Source organism: Crocodylus siamensis, chromosome 14 (assembly GCF_052110815.1).
Source record: "Crocodylus siamensis isolate JL-2025a chromosome 14, ASM5211081v1, whole genome shotgun sequence".
NCBI classification, from domain to species: Eukaryota; Metazoa; Chordata; order Crocodylia; family Crocodylidae; genus Crocodylus; species Crocodylus siamensis.
This window is the reverse complement of record NC_143408.1, coordinates 2,425,351-2,442,787: the sequence shown is the minus strand read 5'-3', so window position 1 is coordinate 2,442,787 and position 17,437 is coordinate 2,425,351. Positions and strand designations below refer to the sequence as shown.

General features: G+C 47.7%; 2 protein-coding genes across 6 annotated transcripts; both read left to right on the top strand.

Moving 5' to 3' along the window:
• Positions 1 to 1,216: 1,216 nt before the first annotated feature.
• Positions 1,217 to 5,051, top strand: CIRBP (cold inducible RNA binding protein). Of its 4 annotated transcripts, none has more exons than XM_090027318.1 (7): positions 1,217 to 1,373; positions 2,636 to 2,744; positions 2,855 to 2,961; positions 3,356 to 3,470; positions 3,581 to 3,665; positions 3,820 to 3,884; positions 4,310 to 5,051. In XM_090027318.1, the coding sequence occupies exons 2-7, from the start codon at positions 2,642 to 2,644 to the stop codon at positions 4,324 to 4,326; spliced, it is 492 nt and encodes a 163-aa protein (XP_089883444.1). In that variant the 5' UTR covers positions 1,217 to 1,373; positions 2,636 to 2,641; the 3' UTR covers positions 4,327 to 5,051. The 4 variants fall into 4 exon arrangements, with proteins under 4 accessions (XP_089883444.1, XP_089883443.1, XP_089883442.1 ...); XM_090027317.1 differs by having other exon boundaries at positions 3,817 to 3,884; XM_090027316.1 differs by having other exon boundaries at positions 3,356 to 3,494.
• A 4,424-nt stretch (positions 5,052 to 9,475) lies between these two features.
• FAM174C (family with sequence similarity 174 member C) lies at positions 9,476 to 16,586 on the top strand. Of its 2 annotated transcripts, XM_090027641.1 has the most exons (3): positions 9,476 to 11,345; positions 11,950 to 12,066; positions 14,167 to 16,586. In XM_090027641.1, the coding sequence occupies exons 1-3, from the start codon at positions 10,888 to 10,890 to the stop codon at positions 14,168 to 14,170; spliced, it is 579 nt and encodes a 192-aa protein (XP_089883767.1). In that variant the 5' UTR covers positions 9,476 to 10,887; the 3' UTR covers positions 14,171 to 16,586. The 2 variants fall into 2 exon arrangements, with proteins under 2 accessions (XP_089883767.1, XP_089883768.1); XM_090027642.1 differs by lacking the exon at positions 14,167 to 16,586 and having other exon boundaries at positions 10,645 to 11,345; positions 11,950 to 12,070.
• Positions 16,587 to 17,437: the final 851 nt, after the last annotated feature.

The following is a 17,437-nucleotide window of genomic DNA, read 5'->3' as shown; positions in this document are numbered from 1 at the left end:
CCGCCGCACAAGTTGCTGGAAGGGACTGGCTTTAGGAACGATTTGCTCTGGTGCTGCCGCAGTCGCTTCGTAATGCTCGGACCAGGCCCTTCCCTGGGCTCGGCAAACCCACCGCAAACCAGCGTTACAGGCGGAGCAACGCCGCCATGACACGGCACTGCGTTGTAAATCAGCTCCCTCCGCTGGGCCCACGTGGAGGGGGAGGCCTGCTTTACAGAGGCGTCCCGAGTGACCGTTCCCCTCCCAACCTGCCTCGCCTGTCGCAGGTTCAAATGCCATGAGCATTGCTGTTGCCATCTTGCCCAGGCTCACAGCATGCAGGGGCCTGAGAGCGGAGGCTGGAAGGGCGAGTGAATCCCTCGGCGGCCCTCTTCCCCGCCACAGCAAACCATCCTTCGATGTACGGGGCCTAGGACAGCCATTGTGGTGGACAGCCCGGTTGTCTTCTGTCCTTGATTGATACGAAACCGGATGCCTTTATTTGAAAAAATGGAGGACGTTTCTGTATTGATCGAGGACGCAGCGGCAGGAAACCGGAACGTCTTCCACGATGGCCACCTAAAGGGGCACCATGGGGGGGATCGGACCCACGAGGACAGTTGTGTTTTGGGGGAGACTCTGGACAAGGTTCGGCCAGCGAGGCCTGAGGGCCCGGCCCGCCTTGCGTCTTGTCTCGTGTGGGAGATACATTGGGGAACAGGGCGGGTCTCTTCAGAGGGAACATGGGGCAGCTGGGGTGCCATGAGGACAGGAGACAGCGGCGCAGGGAGAAGCATGGTGGGTGCATAACGTGATTCGTGTGAGGGGCCACGGCAGCGAGGTGGGAACGGTGCTTGGGGACACGTCCAGGGTGGTTGTGTGGGGCTCCGGTGGGGTGGGCACGGCCCTCGGGCAGGCGCTGCCTGGATCCAAAATGGCGCCCGCCCCCTCAGCCGGCCCTTTGTCTGCAGCAGTGGCGGGAGCCGCATTGCTGAGGAGGCGCGAAACTAGGCCAGCGCGGCCCCACCCCCCTTCCCGCCTCGAGGGGACTGCAGCGCCGGTCGGAGCCAATCGCAACTCAACGCTCTCTTTTCCCCGCCTCCCCTCTTCCAACGGGACCCCGCCCTCCTCCCTTCCCACCCAATCAGCGCTTCCCGGCCGCACTCCGCCCCCACGTGGGGAGGGTACGGGTTTTTGATGAATATTAATATAGCCCTGCCTAATCAGGGCGGCGGGGCGTGCCGCTGCCTCGCAACACAGCCGGGACTCGTTTGCATATTCATGAGAGGGGCGGGGTCAGGGAAGGGCATATATAAACAGCGGCTCAATCTGCCTTGGCGTACTTCGCGCTGGGGTTTGGAGGTGTCGAGTAGTCCGCGTCTGCGCCGATACAGGTAGGGGGAGGGGAGGGGAGACAGGGGGGTGGTGAGGGGAGGCAGGCAGGCAGGTTGCATCGTGCGAACTACTGGTTTCATCTGTGAGGGCCCTTGGGCCTAAGTTCTGCCCTCAGTTTTCCCCTCCCCGTGGCGGCGGTGCGGCAGTCGCGCAGTGCCAGCCGCGCAGTCCCAACCGTCGGTGGGGGTGAGGTGGGGGTGGGGGAGAAGGTTTGTTCTAGAAACAAAATGGCGGCTGCACTCGCTTCGCGCAAAATGGCGGATGGGACACGCGCCGCAGTGTGCATGCGCCAAGTGGGCGGGGCTAGGAGGGTGGGACCGTGGCTTGGCTGCGTACAAGGCGCATGCGCCTGAGGGGGAGCGGTGCTGCGCACGCGCACAAGACGGTATGCTGTGCCCGTGGGCTGGGATTCTGGTTGGGTCCTAGGGCCATGGTATGGTTGGGTCAAGTGCTGCGAAGGGAAGACTGGAGTGCTCTGTCACCTTTAAATTAGACTTAAAGCCTGAACAGTTTGGGATGAAGTTGGGAGCTGCTTGGACTGCTGAGGCATGAGGATCTCTGGGATCCCTGTCTCCATCAGAGGTGTGCTTTTGGAGTGCATAGGTTGGGAAATCGGGGATCCTGGCTTTCTCTAATATGTGTTTTTAAAAAAAAAAAAAAGCCAGCCCAATTTTTGAACTAAACCGGCTGCCCCCATACAATTTTTTTTCCACAATTAAAAGGAAATGTTGCTATATATCTGTCTATATTTTAATGCTGCTTTGTTTTAATAGCAGGAAAATGTGGATTTGGGGTTCCTCTTTTAAATCCAAAAGCTGGCAATTTGTTTTAATTGGAGAAAATCGGGGGCTGTGGTTATAATGTCTGGTTTGATTGGCCCTGGGTGGCTTCTTAATTTTATTTTAAGAAAAACATGGTTATAGAAATACTGCTATTTATGCACTTGGCAGGATGACTGCCCATTTACAACACTTGTCAACAAAGCTTGTGATTAGATTTGTTCAGCTTTAGTTCTTTATGAATCGGAGGTAATGGCTTGATGCTGGGGTCATGGTAGAGATCTAGTTTTAGACTGAAATCAGGCAGAAGTTGCACCTTTTAGACCATCTACACTGGAGACTTAATAGGCTTCTTTGAGCCAGTGTTCACTTTCTCAGGAGAGCTAATCTCTGTGGGAGGAGGGCATGTAGAGCCTGCCGGAACTTAACTTGTGATATGCCTCCCAAGATTGATTGACACTTTTTTTTTTTTCTCTGTGCAGATCAAAATGGCATCAGATGAGGGAAAGCTTTTCGTTGGTGGACTGAGTTTCGACACTAATGAACAGTCATTGGAACAAGTATTTTCCAAATACGGACAGATATCTGAAGGTAAGATTAAACTATAAAACTGCAACTTCAATTGCAGCTCAGAACTTTAATTTTTTTCTATGGTATAATGGGTTTGTGCAATGTAATTTTTTTTCCCCCCCTTTTTTCAGTTGTGGTGGTGAAAGACAGAGAAACCCAAAGATCAAGAGGCTTTGGGTTCGTCACCTTTGAGAACATAGATGATGCTAAAGATGCGATGATGGCTATGAATGGGAAGGTAAATAGATTTGTGTCTTTTTTTTTTTTTCCCTGACATGGAGTGGGGGCAAAATTTGGGAGGCCTGCATCTGTTTTCCTGCTTTTTCTATTGTTTTAAGCTATTAACCATTTTATATTTTAAATTGTCCTGTAAGATGTGAATTTGGAATTAAATTAGATTTGAAGAACTAAATATTACTGCAGGTGTGAAAACAAATGTGCAAATTGTACATGAGTCCTGCTTGCTTTCCAAGAAGTGTCTTGGCTTTTTTTTTAATTTGATTACCAGTTGGTTGGTTACTTTGTGTGAAAGAGCCATCTATTGATAAAAATAATAGATTATTTAGCAGTTGATGCCTTCAAAGTGTGTTGCAAGACATTGAAGTACTGATTTGGGGTCTTTCTATTTTCAGTCCGTTGATGGGCGCCAGATCAGAGTGGACCAGGCCGGTAAATCATCTGAAAACAGATCTCGAGGATACAGAGGGGGTTCAGCTGGAGGCAGAGGCTTTTTCCGTGGAGGCAGAGGTCGGGGCCGTGGTTTTTCTAGGGGTGAGTCAGTATTGCTGACTTGCAGCAACTGACTTTGTTAAGTGCCGAGTTCAAGGTACTAATACTACTCTTTGCATGTTTTCAAGGAGGTGGAGACAGAGGCTATGGTGGAAGCAGATTTGACTCCAGAAGTGGGGGATACAGTGGCTCCAGAGACTATTACAGCAGCAGGTAAGTGCATGTGGAAGGCCACAACTGTCCTAAGCACATGTAAAATTAACTTCAGTGGGGATGTAAACTTATTCCAGACAAAATAACATAGGTTTTTAATATGCAACAGTTCAGGTGACTCTTGAAAAACAGGTGCTTATTTTTCAATCAGCAGAAGTCAAGGTGGATATGGTGACAGATCTTCAGGAGGCTCCTATAGAGACAGCTATGACAGTTATGGTAAGTCTTAGTTCAAAAGGGAATGGAAAGTACAATGCTGTAGGAACTCGACCTTTTGACCTCATATTGAAGTCTGGAAATACTGTAAGGCTCAGTTCGGCGCATATCGCTATTTTTGTTCTTGCCCATAAGAACCAGTCTATTTGTCAGGCCTTGGATGTGGTGTGCCATTTTAAGTTCCTAATCGTAATGCATGTGTAGGACTTGCTAGGATCTAAGGCAAAGCAAGTATTAAATGCTCACCTTCCTCAAACTGGAGAAAACGGCAAAACCAATGCCCTAACAAGCATTATCAAGGGTGGGGGAAATTCTCTTTAAAACCATAATGAAGTAGCACTAGCCTCTGAAATAATACAAGGGAGTGAATTGCTGGAACTTGTCTATGCTTCAGTGCCTTTACAATTGTGCCTGCTTCTTGTCCTCAGCTACACACAACGAGTAAAAATCCTTCCTGACTCAAGATCGTCCTTCCAATGGCTGTATTTATAAAGATTTTTGGAGCTTCGCTGAAATCGTTATTGTGTAGTACATCTACTTGTATTTCCACTTTTGTAGTATTATCAGTTCTGATCTTGTCAAAACACAGCCTGACAGCTTCTGCTATGAGATGGTCTAATTAGACTTTTCTTTAAGAAAGCTCTGCTTTCAAGTGTTTTTAATCTTTTTTTGAAAGCACTTCAGATTTTATTTTCTTTTGTGATGAGCCAAGGTTACTTTTTTTTATAAAGTTGTGAAGTTGGGGCCCCAATTCAGTTTCTTTTTGCTAGAAAGGACCTTTAATTCAATGTTCACTAGAAGCTGAACAAGCTGTGGACTTTTTTTAAAGTGCATTACCTTCGTCTCTTGTAACATTCCTTTAGTGTAGCAAGGTAGGAATGCAGCCTGGGTACAAATGGGAAGGCAAACCACCTTGATATATCTAAAGAGAACTTGCTTGTATGTTCAACCTGCATAACGGTATTTTTACTGTATGATGTAAATTACCCAGAAATAGACTTGCAAAACTTACCATAAAAAAGAGGTTCTTGAAAATGTTTATTTATATTGTCCTTTTTTACTGGAAGAAATATGCATATTCCATTGATATTGTATTTGAAGTGGTAAAGGATTCTTGTATACAGTTTTCTTTGGCTTTACGAAGCCTATTAAAAGACCGTCTGAAATGAACTCTGCTCCTGACATTTACATTTCATTGCACAACACAATCCTTGAAGATCCAGAACAAGCTTAAGTAATGGAGAGGACACCAGAGAAGAGTTAGTGATAGGAGGAGGAGGAGGAGTAGTAGAGCCAAGCCAGTCTTATTGTCCAGTGGAAAGAAGGTAATCTTACCAGTCTTGACATGTGCAATTACGCTGACAGAATTCACATAAGAGTCAAACCTCTGTAGAGGGAGACTACTGCAAGTGAGCCCAAGGGTATTCTTCAAGGGCAAAAGATAGGTGAGAGAGGAGGGAAATTTTTAGCTGCTTTAGCTCAGTCAGGGAAGATGTAATATGTAGACATGGAAAAGTTGTTAAGAATAAGTCCTTCAGTATTGGACTGACTCGTTAGTAATTTAACACAGTGTTCCAAGGTAGGTAAATTTGACATGACTAGCTAGCTTTGTCATTGCCTTACAAGTTCTAAGAATTCTCTGCTAGCATATGGAAACTGCAGTGTCCTTGGAGAAAAGAAGTGTTGTGCCTCCAACAGAAACCTCTGAGACGAAAGCTGCTCTCTTGGCTAGTTCATATGTGGAAATAGTCCTGTAATTCGAGGTAACTCCTTTTGCTCATGTCCGCATCCTTCCTCTTGTTGAGAGCTCCATTTTGAAAGTCTAATGTACCTGTGAAACAGTCCTTTGACAATTTTGGTCAACTGACGGAAATTTTTTTTAAAAAAAAAAAGAACCCATGCCTCTTGCAATCTTTGGCTTGTGGCACAACTTCAGTTCCACAGATCAGAGTTGGGCATGCAATCATGTCTTGCTAGTAGGTATGGAAGCAAGATGAGGAACAGAATTCCCTGACTTTGATTTTTGTGCTCATCTATTGAGAATCTTCCTAGACTTCATTAAGTTGCTCACTTAATTGTAGCTTTCTCTGCCATTCTACTTGTTGCCATTAACTTTTTCCCATAGCCCACACCTATTCCTAAGCAACCATGTCAAAGTGGTTAATTGTCTCTACTTAGAGATCCAATGATATATTGGCTGGTATACCAAAGGCATCAGCCAGCCCTGGAACAGTTTTCCCAGACTTTGCTTCTGTGATGTGATGGGTTCAGCAAATGGCTTGTGAAACCCTCGTATATGATGTGACTTTTGTGTTTTGGGAGGTGGGTGGCAGTATAAAATCACTGCTTGGATATGGTTAGTAACGCACGCTTTATTTGGCAGGTTGAAGAGAAGATGAATGCTTGAGCCTGACGTTACAGAGCAGTGAGCATTCCGTGAAAGCAGAATTGGCCATCTGTTTTTTTTCCCCTATAGCAGGTAAGGATTTATGATGCAGGAAATGACTGAAATAAAGTGGGGGGGGGAAGCTGTTGGAGAAACTTGGTATTTTAGGTTTGGCGCTCTTTAAGCAGTTGCCCAATAACTGCATATTTGTAACTGCTGCTGTGCAATAAGATATATAGCCACTTATACACCAAGTCTCTTAACTAAAAATACTTGCAGCATTTGTACAATACATGTATTTGAATTGAGGATCAGCAGTACTTAAGTGTTGATGTTTCTTTTTGTTTCAGCAATGAACTGCATTGAGGAAGAGCAAGGACAGCTGTTCACCGAAGTGGAGTTAAGAGTTTTGGGCAATGTAATAGTTGATCAACTGAACAGTCTGACTACTTATATGGGTTTAATGATGGCTAGAATAAACATTTAGAATGTGAAAAAACTGAATCCTTGTAACTTTGTACACATACCTTGAGTGATGGATGCATTTTAATGCAGGTGTGGCGTTATCTGAAATAACAGCACAGTAGAAGGCTTTGTTTCCAAGGGAATGGCTGATTGAGCAGAAGTCATCAATGCATTCTTTTTAAAGAAGGCTTTGTGATTTGATTGGGGCAGGGGGTGAAAGCTGCTTTTTATTTTTATTTTTTTTTTTCCAAAACTACTGGTGCTTGGATAGAAGTACTGGGTTTGTAACTCAACACCATAAGCAAGGCAAATTAACCAATTTTTATTTGTTTTTTGGGCAAGGCAGGTAAAATGCTGCAGATTCATATATGCAGAATTATTACTGTTGACTTTTTTAAAGTTGTGATCCACATAAGCAGCTGAGTGCTTAGTGATGACAAGTATATGGTCTGAAAACTTCGCATCTAATGCTGGGGCTGCTTTTTTATTGTCCAAATTAAAAAAAAAAAAAAATTGGCTTGGAGCTTAGTTTGCTGCTGAGTAACTTGCATTTTTCTTTGCTGTTTTTCTGAATACTGAACAAGTTTGGTAAAAAATACAAAGTAAAGCTTGTCACCCAAAGTGGTCTGGCATCCAAAAGCTGCTCTCTGGAAGCTTATTCCATATGAGAAGCTGTTTTTTTTTTTTTTTTTATCCCACAAATGTTTCTCTCTCTTCTCCTCCCCCCCCCCCCCCCCCCCCCCCCCCCCCCCCCCCCCCCCCCCCCCCCCCAAATCCAAAAACTAATCCCCAGTAACTTTTAATACAAGCTGGCCAAAAAGTTTGTCTCCTACTTGGTGCTTGTTACTTCGAGAAGCTTTCTATGCAAGAAGAGAGCATCTAGTTGGCAGACTTGATAAACTGCTATATGAACTTGGGAGGAATGTGTTTTGTTTTGGGCCAGTGTGGCCCAATAAAGTAAAATAAGCTATACTGCTGTGAGGACAGCTGCATAAGGTATTTAATAATAGAGCTGTTTTTTTAGGAAGGCCTTTTCTGCCAGTCGTGATTTCTGATAAGCAATAGGGAAATTAGCCTGTGTCAGGTTGACTTAAGACTAACAATGAAGCTTCAAGTAGCACAATAAGGCTCCCCCATCCCCAACACTTGAGCATTCCAAACAAGATTTCTAGGAGAAACATTTGTAGAAGGGGATGGACTTCTGTCAGTCTTATACTGGAGCTTATGTAGCTTGCTGTGCTGAATGAGGGTTTTCAATTTTTTTTTTTTTTTTTTACACTGTAAATACATTGGCTTTTTAGGAGTGCTAGGTTCAGCAATACAACCTCTCCTGTTAAGTGTATTTTACAGTGGTGCACAGGCTATACAGAAAAATGAGATGTCCTGCAACAGGACTGTCAGGTGGAGTGGCCCCTTACATAGGACAAGATGCTGAAAAGGTATTACAGTGAAGCTTCAAACAGGAGTAGCTTCACAAAGTTCAAAGGAGGCATGCATTGCAGATGGGAGAAAGTAAATGCTTGGTGTTGAGCAGGAAGGAAGCAAAATTTTAAGAGAGCTTTCAAATAACCATTCTAAGACTTAATGAGGTTGCAGCCATGTGCAGGTACTACCCAAATCTGTGCCTCATGTTTGGAATCTTTGAAGGAGGGTGGTGCCTTCTAAAGAGTAAATGACCAACCTCTTGAGCAACTACTAACATTTGTAGAGCTGCCTCTAGAATAACGCAGAAGGGGGAGACTTGCATGCACCTTGATAATCAACTACCTTGTCTCAGATGACTTCAGGCTAACTGCAAAATGAAAGTGCTTACTAGAGGCATTTTCACCTTCCCTTGTTACTTCACTACTCCCTTATGACAGTTCCCTTTTATCTTTTCCCAGTGCATAAACTTACGCCAAGCACTTTGAAACTGGGCAAAAGTCTACTGTCAACATGCAATATTTTGCAATCAAGTCCAGAATCTGCCTTGGCTGCCTCTGTTATTTTATTTCTCTGGCTTAGCTCTTGCACTTCATTCACTGCAGGTCTTCCCTGTTGGTCCAGTTGTGGTTAACTAAAATCAGCTCCTTAAATCTTCATTCCCTTTTACTAGTTTTAGTTTATTTTTGCTATATCCACAATTATCCTGTGCACAACTATCTAGAATTGCCTCATGAGGGCTGGGGGACTCAGCCTTTGGCTTTCAAACACCTGCAACACTGTACACCCTGCTATGAATGTTTCCAGTCTGTAATTCAACCCAAAGTCTGCCTTCATGGATGCATTACACCAGCATTATGGGCTTCGGGTTGTCAACAAGAGCTGGAGCTGGCTAGTTACTGCTGTGTACCAAGTTACATTGAGCAGAAGCTTCTGGGCACGCAGTATCCATACTCCAGAATGGATTAATTAAGATTAAAATGATTCTACTGACACTAGGTTCTTTATTAGCTATAGGCTATTTTATTATTTTTAGAGTTGCTAAGCACCTTGTACATGCAAGCTTGGGTGGGTGCTTGAAAGGCTCTGCTGCCTGTTACTGCTGATAAAATTTAGCTCATTTCTTTGGGAACTAGCTCATACTGACTCCAGTTACAGAGAGTTTCTGGCAGGAGGGGTTTCTACATAGGTGATGAGTGAAAGAAGAAAGATTTCTAAGCCTCTCAAACTATCCCCCCCGAATAGGTTAACATCCCCTCCCCTTAATCATCAGCAAAAATGCATTTAATGATCTTACCCTGGCTTTTTCCTTGTATGCTGCTTAGGAAATTGCTTATGGGACTGCAGTTGCTAATCAGATTAAATCCTATTGAAGATTAAGCCTTTCTAAAACAGCATGTACAGCGCTTCATCCTGAAAGCAAGCTGCTGTCTGTGCTACGTCCCTAATGAAAACTATATTGATTTTTGATGGCAACTGCAGTTTAGAGTGTGTTGAAGTAGAACTGGCTTTTGGGCCCCAAAAGCAAACCTCCCAGTTAAATCAGAATTGTGAAGGGCTTGCGTGCTCATGAGGAATAGCTGCTGTGCCTTCAGCCTGTGTCCGGTTTTAATCCAGATGAATTCCCAAGGATTGATCTGGGCCGTTGGTCATAGCCGCGTTGGTCTAAGGACACAGGCAGGTCAAGGTGACATTGGGTGATTGCGCCCAAAAGCTTGCAAGAACTTTTTTCCAACTGGTCTAAGAGATACTGAGTCTACCCAAAAAGCCTTCCCTGCCAAGGCTAGATGGATGCTAAGAGGGCCAAATTTTCCATGGGTAAGGAGAGTTTCCTCCATACCAGTGGGAGTTCTGCGTGCCAGCTATGGGTCTTGCCATGTCTTTAGACCCTCGCTGCCTTTGAAGCCTTAGTGATGGGACTTGCTCAGAAGTGTAAACGAATCCAAGGGGTGGTTTGCAAAGCCTGGTGGGAGGCCTAGACCATTTTCCATGCACGGTACTGGAGAGGCCAAAACAGGCCCAGCCTGAGATCCGGACAATGGAGGCTCCAGCTGCAAGGCCTGAAGGGAAAGGCCCCGTGTGGGACGACTGCCACCTCATGGCCCTGGTGGAGAAGATGGAAGCCACGTGTGAGCGAATCTCCTGTTGCCGTCTTGACAGTGGTAGATGTGCACCTTGCAGGCTCTCGCATGAGCTTCCGGAGCCTGAGTTTGCTTCCTTAGATGCTGAACGTGACCAGCCTTTGCTTGAGGCTGCCCTTATGGGCTCCTTTGCAAAAGGCAAGGGCTGATAGCACCTGGCCCAAATCTCACAGAGGCGGCTTGTGCTCAAGGGCACAATCTCGTGGCAGATGTTCAAGAGGAGCTCAGCCTCCAGCTACTTGGAGAGAGGCCCGGGTTGGCGGAAGAAATTGCATTGGGCACCGTGGGGGAGCTCTGAGCTACCTGGAGGCTGGGCCTCGGCTGCTTCTGCTCCGTTTGTGACGGGGACCATTGTCCCCCAAAACAGGCTAAGGCCACTGACGCCGCGGTCTGAAATTCAGATGAGAAGGCCGTGGTGGTGCTTGCGCGGGGACGCACTTTATGCCTGGTTAGCTAGTGGCGACTCGTGATTAACGCGATGATTCGGGTTGGGAAGACTTGAAAGGGCGACTTGGAGCCCTCCGCGTTTTGGGGACGTGCTTTTACGTGCCAAAACCTGAAAGCCCGTGGGCGTCGGCACGTAACAATATTAATGCGAAGCAGGGGGCTTACAACTGTATACGAGCGCGAGGGAGGCGGCCTCGAGACGCCAGCGAGCCCGGGCGGAGGAGATCCTGGAGCACCCGGAACTCCGGGTGCGCGGAACCCTGGCGCCGCCGCGCGTCCCCGGCCGGGCCCCGCCGCGCGCCGCACCAGCCCGGCCACTTCCGGCGGGAGCTCCTCGCGCCGCGCGTGTCACCGGAGCGCCGCCATGGCGCCGCGGGAGCCCGCCCGCCGCCTCCTCCTTGTCCTCCTCGCGGCCTGCGCCGCGGCCGCCGCCACCCCCGGCACCCCGCCCGCCAACGGCACCGGCGCGCCCGGCAACGGCACGAGGGGCGGCGGCTGGCGGGGCCCGGGCGGCCTGAACGTGTCTGTGGTGCACCGCGCCTTCTACGTGCTCAGCGGCTTGTGCGTGCTCGCCGCGCTCTACTTCCTGGTGCGCGCGCTCAGGTGAGAGGGGGTGGGGATTATGGATCCACCCTCCCGGGGCACCCAAGGGCCCCTTCTCCTCCTGGGAGGCTCCACTTAAATTAACAAAAAAAAGGACTTTTGCCAATAGGGCTTTTTTTTCCTGCTTGCTGGTAGACAGGAGCTGGTCTGCTTTTGCTGATCTAGAAACATCATTAAAAAATTACACTCTCACTCGGTCCTTCCCACATTTTGGTGGTGATGGCAAAGACCGATGCCACGTGAGCTGAACTGAGTGTATCCGCATGGGAAATCCTCCCCGCGTAACAGTTCTGTTCTAAATTCACCAGCCTGTAGAAGTGTCTTGGGGACTTGGTGGTGGCGCATATGTGAGAAGCGGCAGGGAGCAGCTTCGGGAAGTTGCTTTTCAGAGATGCTTTGGGGGTTGCCCATTGAATGGCATGATATCAGACCTGAGAACACTAGTAAAACCACCCCAAACTTCCTGTTCGCTTGATTTTGCTTGCAAGGGACCCCTTTCTCCTTACGAGCCCGTGGCAACTTATGGAAAAGACCCTTAAATTGGGTCCATTTGCCTCAGTTCTAGCCCAGGGGTGGATGTAAATGAATTCAAAACTTATTTCAGATTGAAGAAACCTCAGAGGAAGAAATATGGTCTCCTTTCAAACTACGATGAACACATGGAGATGACTTCGCTTGACAGCGATGAAGACACAGTGTTTGAAACAAGAAATCTGAGGCGGTAGGTAGACTTTTTTTTTTTTTATCCTCCTCTGTTTCCTTGCAAGTTGCTATAAATATCCCTTTTTAAAGATGCAAGAAGCTTTGGCACAGACCTTGCAACTGGATCCAGTTAGGTGAAACTTTGCCTCCACTTGTGCAGTGTCCAGCTCTGCGGGTCTCACTGCTGGGTTAGGCTTTGAGGATCCATTAATTTTGATAGTCTGGGGCAGACTGCTTTGTCGCTCATCTTGCTCGGGATGCTGGGCTGGGCGTCCAGGGTCTTTCTACGTGGGAATGTTTTGTCTGTTTATTTTGATTCATCCATATTTATATGCACGCTATTTACAAATACATATTTATGCTTACCTTTCTATATGCAACATTGACCTATTTATAAACATTACCCAGTCAGAGCTATAAATATTTAACTGCATTTACAATACTTAGTCATGGAGAAAAGTTTAGTGCTTCTTTATTTTGTTAAAGTGAGGGTTTCTCCTGCTGTGTTAGCATCAGCTTGGCAGCCTGGTGCTGGGGTGAAAGCCAGGTGACCAGGCCTTCCCCAAATGCAGTAGATTAGGTTGCCTTCATTAGGAGACTGAGTGCTATACAAATACTGCAGACATTTTAAATCCTCTATGAAACCGATTAGGATTTCCTGTAAGAGGTAAGAGTCTCCATCTTAAATTTATTTCTAACCTCGTAATTGCTATGGCCTTGTCTGATCGTTATTCTGATTGTGCCTCAAGTCCCGACCCAGTGCTATAATAGTATTATTATGTGACTGCTTGCAGCGTGCGTAGGGTACAATACAATGGTGATCTATGTCACATAAACCCAGTCCAGTGGAGGTGGTAGCATAAAGGGCCAAGTGACTGCATCTCAGAACTAACACAGAGGCACATGGACACTAGGATGTGTTCTCAAGTAGTCCTCAGCAAAGAATTGGGTGGGAATGGGGTGCATACATGCCTTAGTTTTAGGTCCAGGCATATGGAATGTGCAGGGACAGGCAGGGAAGGTAAAGGAGAGAAGTGTGGGCAGCGTTCAGGGGGAGTCTGAGGAGCTGCATGATCGGTTTCCTGTGTAAGTGAATGTAAGGGGCAGGCAGCGCTGTAGGGTTTCTCCCTGTCCCTGGTTCCACAGTATGAAGGGGGAGGTTGAGAATAATGGCAAGTGGCATGTGTGTTGTGGGCAGACTGCATATGTGCTTTTCTCTGGCAATGCATGACCTAAAATCCTCTTCCCTATGCTCCTCAAGTCCCTGCATTATCTTCCTATCTCTTTTTGTGCCAAGCAGTTTGCTCCTTTTGTCCCCTCCCTCTGCTGTTCTAAGAACCAAGGAATCTCTCTGCCTCATCTCAAACGTCTTGGACTCCTTTGCGTTGGATCAGCTAATGCGTATAAAGCATATGCTGACAGTAAGGATCGTTTTCTTATCTGGAGTTCTGCTGGCTGGAACGTTGCTGACTGAACACTTGCAAGCTTGGCTTTTAACACTGCAAGCCAGCTCTGCTGTTGCGCCTCTGGAGAACGTGCCGCTTTCTCATATTGCTTTCTCTGTATTCTGTGCGGGAAGCTGTTCGTCAGGATGGATCAAAGTACTTTGCAAAAGGGGCAGCCCCGCCTCTGCAGACGGAAGAACTGAGGTATAGCACTTAGCCAGCAGGACAGTGGCAGGAACGGGAATAGAGCTGAAGTTTCTTGAGATGGAATCTAATGCTTTTCCACAGGGATATGTAGTCTCCTTTGAACAGAAAGCAGTTGATAGTGTGGTAGCCCAGGCATGCCCTTACTTTGGGACTACAGCAACACATCCAATGTGTTCCTTTCCTTCAGAGATCCCCAAAAAATCTGCCTGAAGCAAGGAGTCGGCTGTATCCCAACCAGGCCAGGTTGCACGTAGCTCCCTCTCTCCCCTCAGGACAGACACTAACATTGCGTAGTCTTTGACTTCCCAGAATAAGTTCTTTTGATTTCTTCAGGGTGTTTCCAAAGGCGAGGAGAGCTGCGTGTATAGGCACGCAGCTCTGTTGATTCCCAACTCTCTCCCAGGACGCTACTGTTCTGTCTAACCATGAATGCTCATTCTGGTGTGTGGGTGTTTTCTGTTTTCCAGATGATGTGGGACCCAGGCTCGATCTGCACAGACAGACCCAGAAGGTGCATGCCCAGCTGCAGGATCGCCTCGCCAATTTTTGGGGGTTATTTTGTCCTAACTGCTTAAAATGACTGCTAATTAACAGCACGAAATGTTCTCGCTGGGGGCAGGGCAGTGTAACCCTGTCTCCCCCTCTCTCGTTTGCCTTGTGTAGGGGAAGGTGGAGTGACAGGAGCCCTGCAGTATGGGGACCAGTCACGGGAAAACTTTAAAACTCTTCATAACAAACTGTGACTCTCTGGGGTGGATTGAACATATGGGACCTGAGTGTTCGAGCCTTGTCTTCTGGCTTGGGGAGTCTAATGAATATCCCATCTCCATTCATTCCCCACCCTCTACTAAGTAGGGCAGTTGAGCTGAAGTGCTCTTGGGGAGTTGCGTTCTTTCACTTGCCATGTCAGTATATGGTCACTTCTTTATTAATAGACTATGTACCTGGCTGTGTCCAGTGCGATCAGTCAGGAGGGATCCTCTTGCTTGCTGAGGGGTGGGTGCTATGTTCAGTTAGCGTGGGCAGCTGGGAGGATAGCTCAGGGACCAATGCATCTGGGGCAGCGGTGTTCTGGCTGTTGCTATTAGCGCTCATGCAGCAGCTCGGAGGTGGAAATTGTGCCATGGCAATACAGGTTGGTACCCCTTTTGGAGAAGGAAAGATGGCACTTGACTAGGAGAGCGTTTCTCTGAAGCACCAGCAGTGACTAGTGCGTGCTTGCTGCAAGATCAGCGAAGTGTCAGGGAACAGCAGCAAACCAAAGGACCTGCAAGCATCACCTGCACCACAGAAATGTTCAATAGTTGCCCAGCTGCTGGACTCGGAGGGCTTTGATCATGCGTGGAAGGATTAGCCGAGGACTGTGCTCCAAGCCAGAAGGTCTTGTTCCCTGTGCGGTTGTGACATGTTCAAAGAGGAGGAATAACCCTGAGGAGGAGCTGATGCCGGATCCCTGTGCACTATCGATCTTAACCTGTGGCAGCTCTGCTTCAACAGGAACCCCTCCTTGAGGGAGGGCCGTAGCCCTGGTGGTGTTAGGACTCTGGATTGCACCAGGCCATCTGCCCAGCGGACTGCAGGGGAATCATTTGTACCACTGAGAGTTGTTGTGGGTCCTGTGGTGATGGTGGGTGGGGAGTATTTGAATGTATTACAAACGTGCAGCACACCTCTCTGCCAGCACGGTGGGAACTAGGCTGGAATGATCCTGCTTACAGCACGCTTTCTTAGCACATGGCTTCCGCCCCTGCGTGGGCAGCCAGTGGGGTGACACTGGTCTTGGGCAATGGAGGGCAGGACAGTCTTGCAAGCCTTAACATGCTCCCTCGCTTGTGAAGGAGGAGTGCCTTTGTTACAGGAAGCCAAGGGGAGTCATCCTGCCGGCAGGAGTTCCCTGGCTGGGGAGGTGCAGCTGTGAGGCCAGACTGCAGTGTTAGGTGTGTCCATTAAGCATCTGTGGGAAGGGAAGCCCTGGAAACAGGATGTTAGCTTCTAGCCGGCAACGATTTCTCCTTGTTGAAAAGGGAGAAACTGGCAATTAGGAAAGGAGCTCTTCCTCCTTCTGCAGTGTTGCGTGGCTTTGTACCAGCCACGCAGCAGTGGAGAGCTGTTGTCCTGGGAGCACCATGCTCTTGGGGTTCATCTGCACAAGGCCTAGTATCTCGCCACCAAGGCAAGGCACCCCTCTCCATCCCACCCTGCACACCTTGGGGAGGCACAGACACACTTTGGGTTTAGCAGCAAAAGTATTTGTGGAAATGCCTTCCCAGGGAGACATGCCAGCGCCTCGGCCTGCCCCAACCTCAGCTCCTTTTTATCCTTTAATGCTCAGTTTAAGCACTTTTTCCTTGCCGATTTGCTGCATTACGGTCAGCTGCCATGGTCCAAGTCCCTCCTGCCCTGCAGGTCATGCCCTCAGCTAGTTGATTTTGATTCATCAGCTGCATTACCTCTGCGCTCTGTAACAGGAGCTGACATTTCCCTTAACTCTTCAGCCCCCAGCACAAACCTAATTTCCCCTAAAGCTTGATTTGCAGAGCCCTGAAGTCAGACAGTTTACTTCAATCCTCTTAGTTAACCTGTGTGGCTCAGCATTTTTGCCGTCATGCTCATCGGACTTCCATTAGCTGAAAGCGAGGCTTTTTTTTTTTTTTTTTTATCCTTTAAGCTCTTGTTCCTGGTTGGACCAAGGGAGTCGGCAAGCTTTGATTTTCCTGGGTTTGTTGGAATGGATGATTCCAAGAAAATTAATGATTGTGTATTTTAACATGTGGATGATTTAATGATTCTGCTGGAAGTAAAGGGGACCTATTTTTTTTTTTTTTTTTTTTTAAGTATGTGTTTGTAATGATTCCAATACCAGACAGAAGCGTCCATTCTGGCAGCAGTTTGGGGTGTTTGTTGTGTTTGGGATATGCAGTTGGGGTGGAGGGCTTGCACCTACAATGAATGCCACCTGCAAGGGACCAGTTTAATGGTGCGTGGTAGGCTGAATTAATTAAAGAAGAGCCCTTGTGCTTCCCCAGTGTAGGGGGGCACCCGATACCTGAATACTGCTTGCACCCTCTGCACAGGGGTGTTTCTAGGGGTGCCAAAGAGACCAGGAGAAAAGCCTCTTCATTGCTTTTAATCTGACCATGCTTCGGGCGGAGAAGGTTCTGACCTTTTGCTGCTCCACGGTGGAAGCTATTCCCTCTTCTTCCCTCCCCTTTAATCATAGGAGCTCATTTTACATTCTGCCTCTTTGGAGATGGTTTCTCAACCTGGGTTTGCTCCCAGCTGGCTAAGATTATCCTCTGCCATTCCTGCTCTCTCAGACGTTTGGTTGCTTTAAATCATTGTTAATGCATCTTGTGGGAGAAATAAATGAAGAATGCTGACAACCCAGATGTCAGGCCCCTTCCCTCCCTGCAGCTTCCCGTGCCCTCCTGCCTTCCCAGAAGAAGAGCGTGCATCAGCACAGTGTCGAGAACCGCTCCTGGGGCGGGTGGAGCCGCCTTTCTGGTGGGCGGTTGGAATAAGGCCAGGGTAGCCCTTGCAGGGGGGTGGCTTTTTATGGTCCTGATCCCAGCGGTAGAAGAGTCGGCCCAGGAGACTCCTGTCGGCGTTGTCTGAATGGCTCTGAAAGTGAGTTTTCTTCCACATTGGTACCTTCATACAACCCGCCTCGAGCGTAACTTCCTAGAGCGCTTCCAAAAACAACTGGGGGTGCCTATATTTCTCCGTGCCCACAGTCCA

Excerpts from the sequence above, each read along its gene's own strand:
- CIRBP (XM_090027315.1), top strand. The coding sequence starts at position 2,642 with ATGGCATCAGATGAGGGAAAGCTTTTCGTTGGTGGACTGAGTTTCGAC. Across the intron at positions 2,745-2,854 it reads ATACGGACAGATATCTGAAG|TTGTGGTGGTGAAAGACAGA; the intron begins GTAAGATTAAAC and ends CCCTTTTTTCAG. Across the intron at positions 3,666-3,816 it reads AGAGACTATTACAGCAGCAG|CAGAAGTCAAGGTGGATATG; the intron begins GTAAGTGCATGT and ends TTTTTCAATCAG.
- FAM174C (XM_090027641.1), top strand. The coding sequence starts at position 10,888 with ATGCGAAGCAGGGGGCTTACAACTGTATACGAGCGCGAGGGAGGCGGC. Across the intron at positions 11,346-11,949 it reads TTCCTGGTGCGCGCGCTCAG|ATTGAAGAAACCTCAGAGGA; the intron begins GTGAGAGGGGGT and ends AACTTATTTCAG.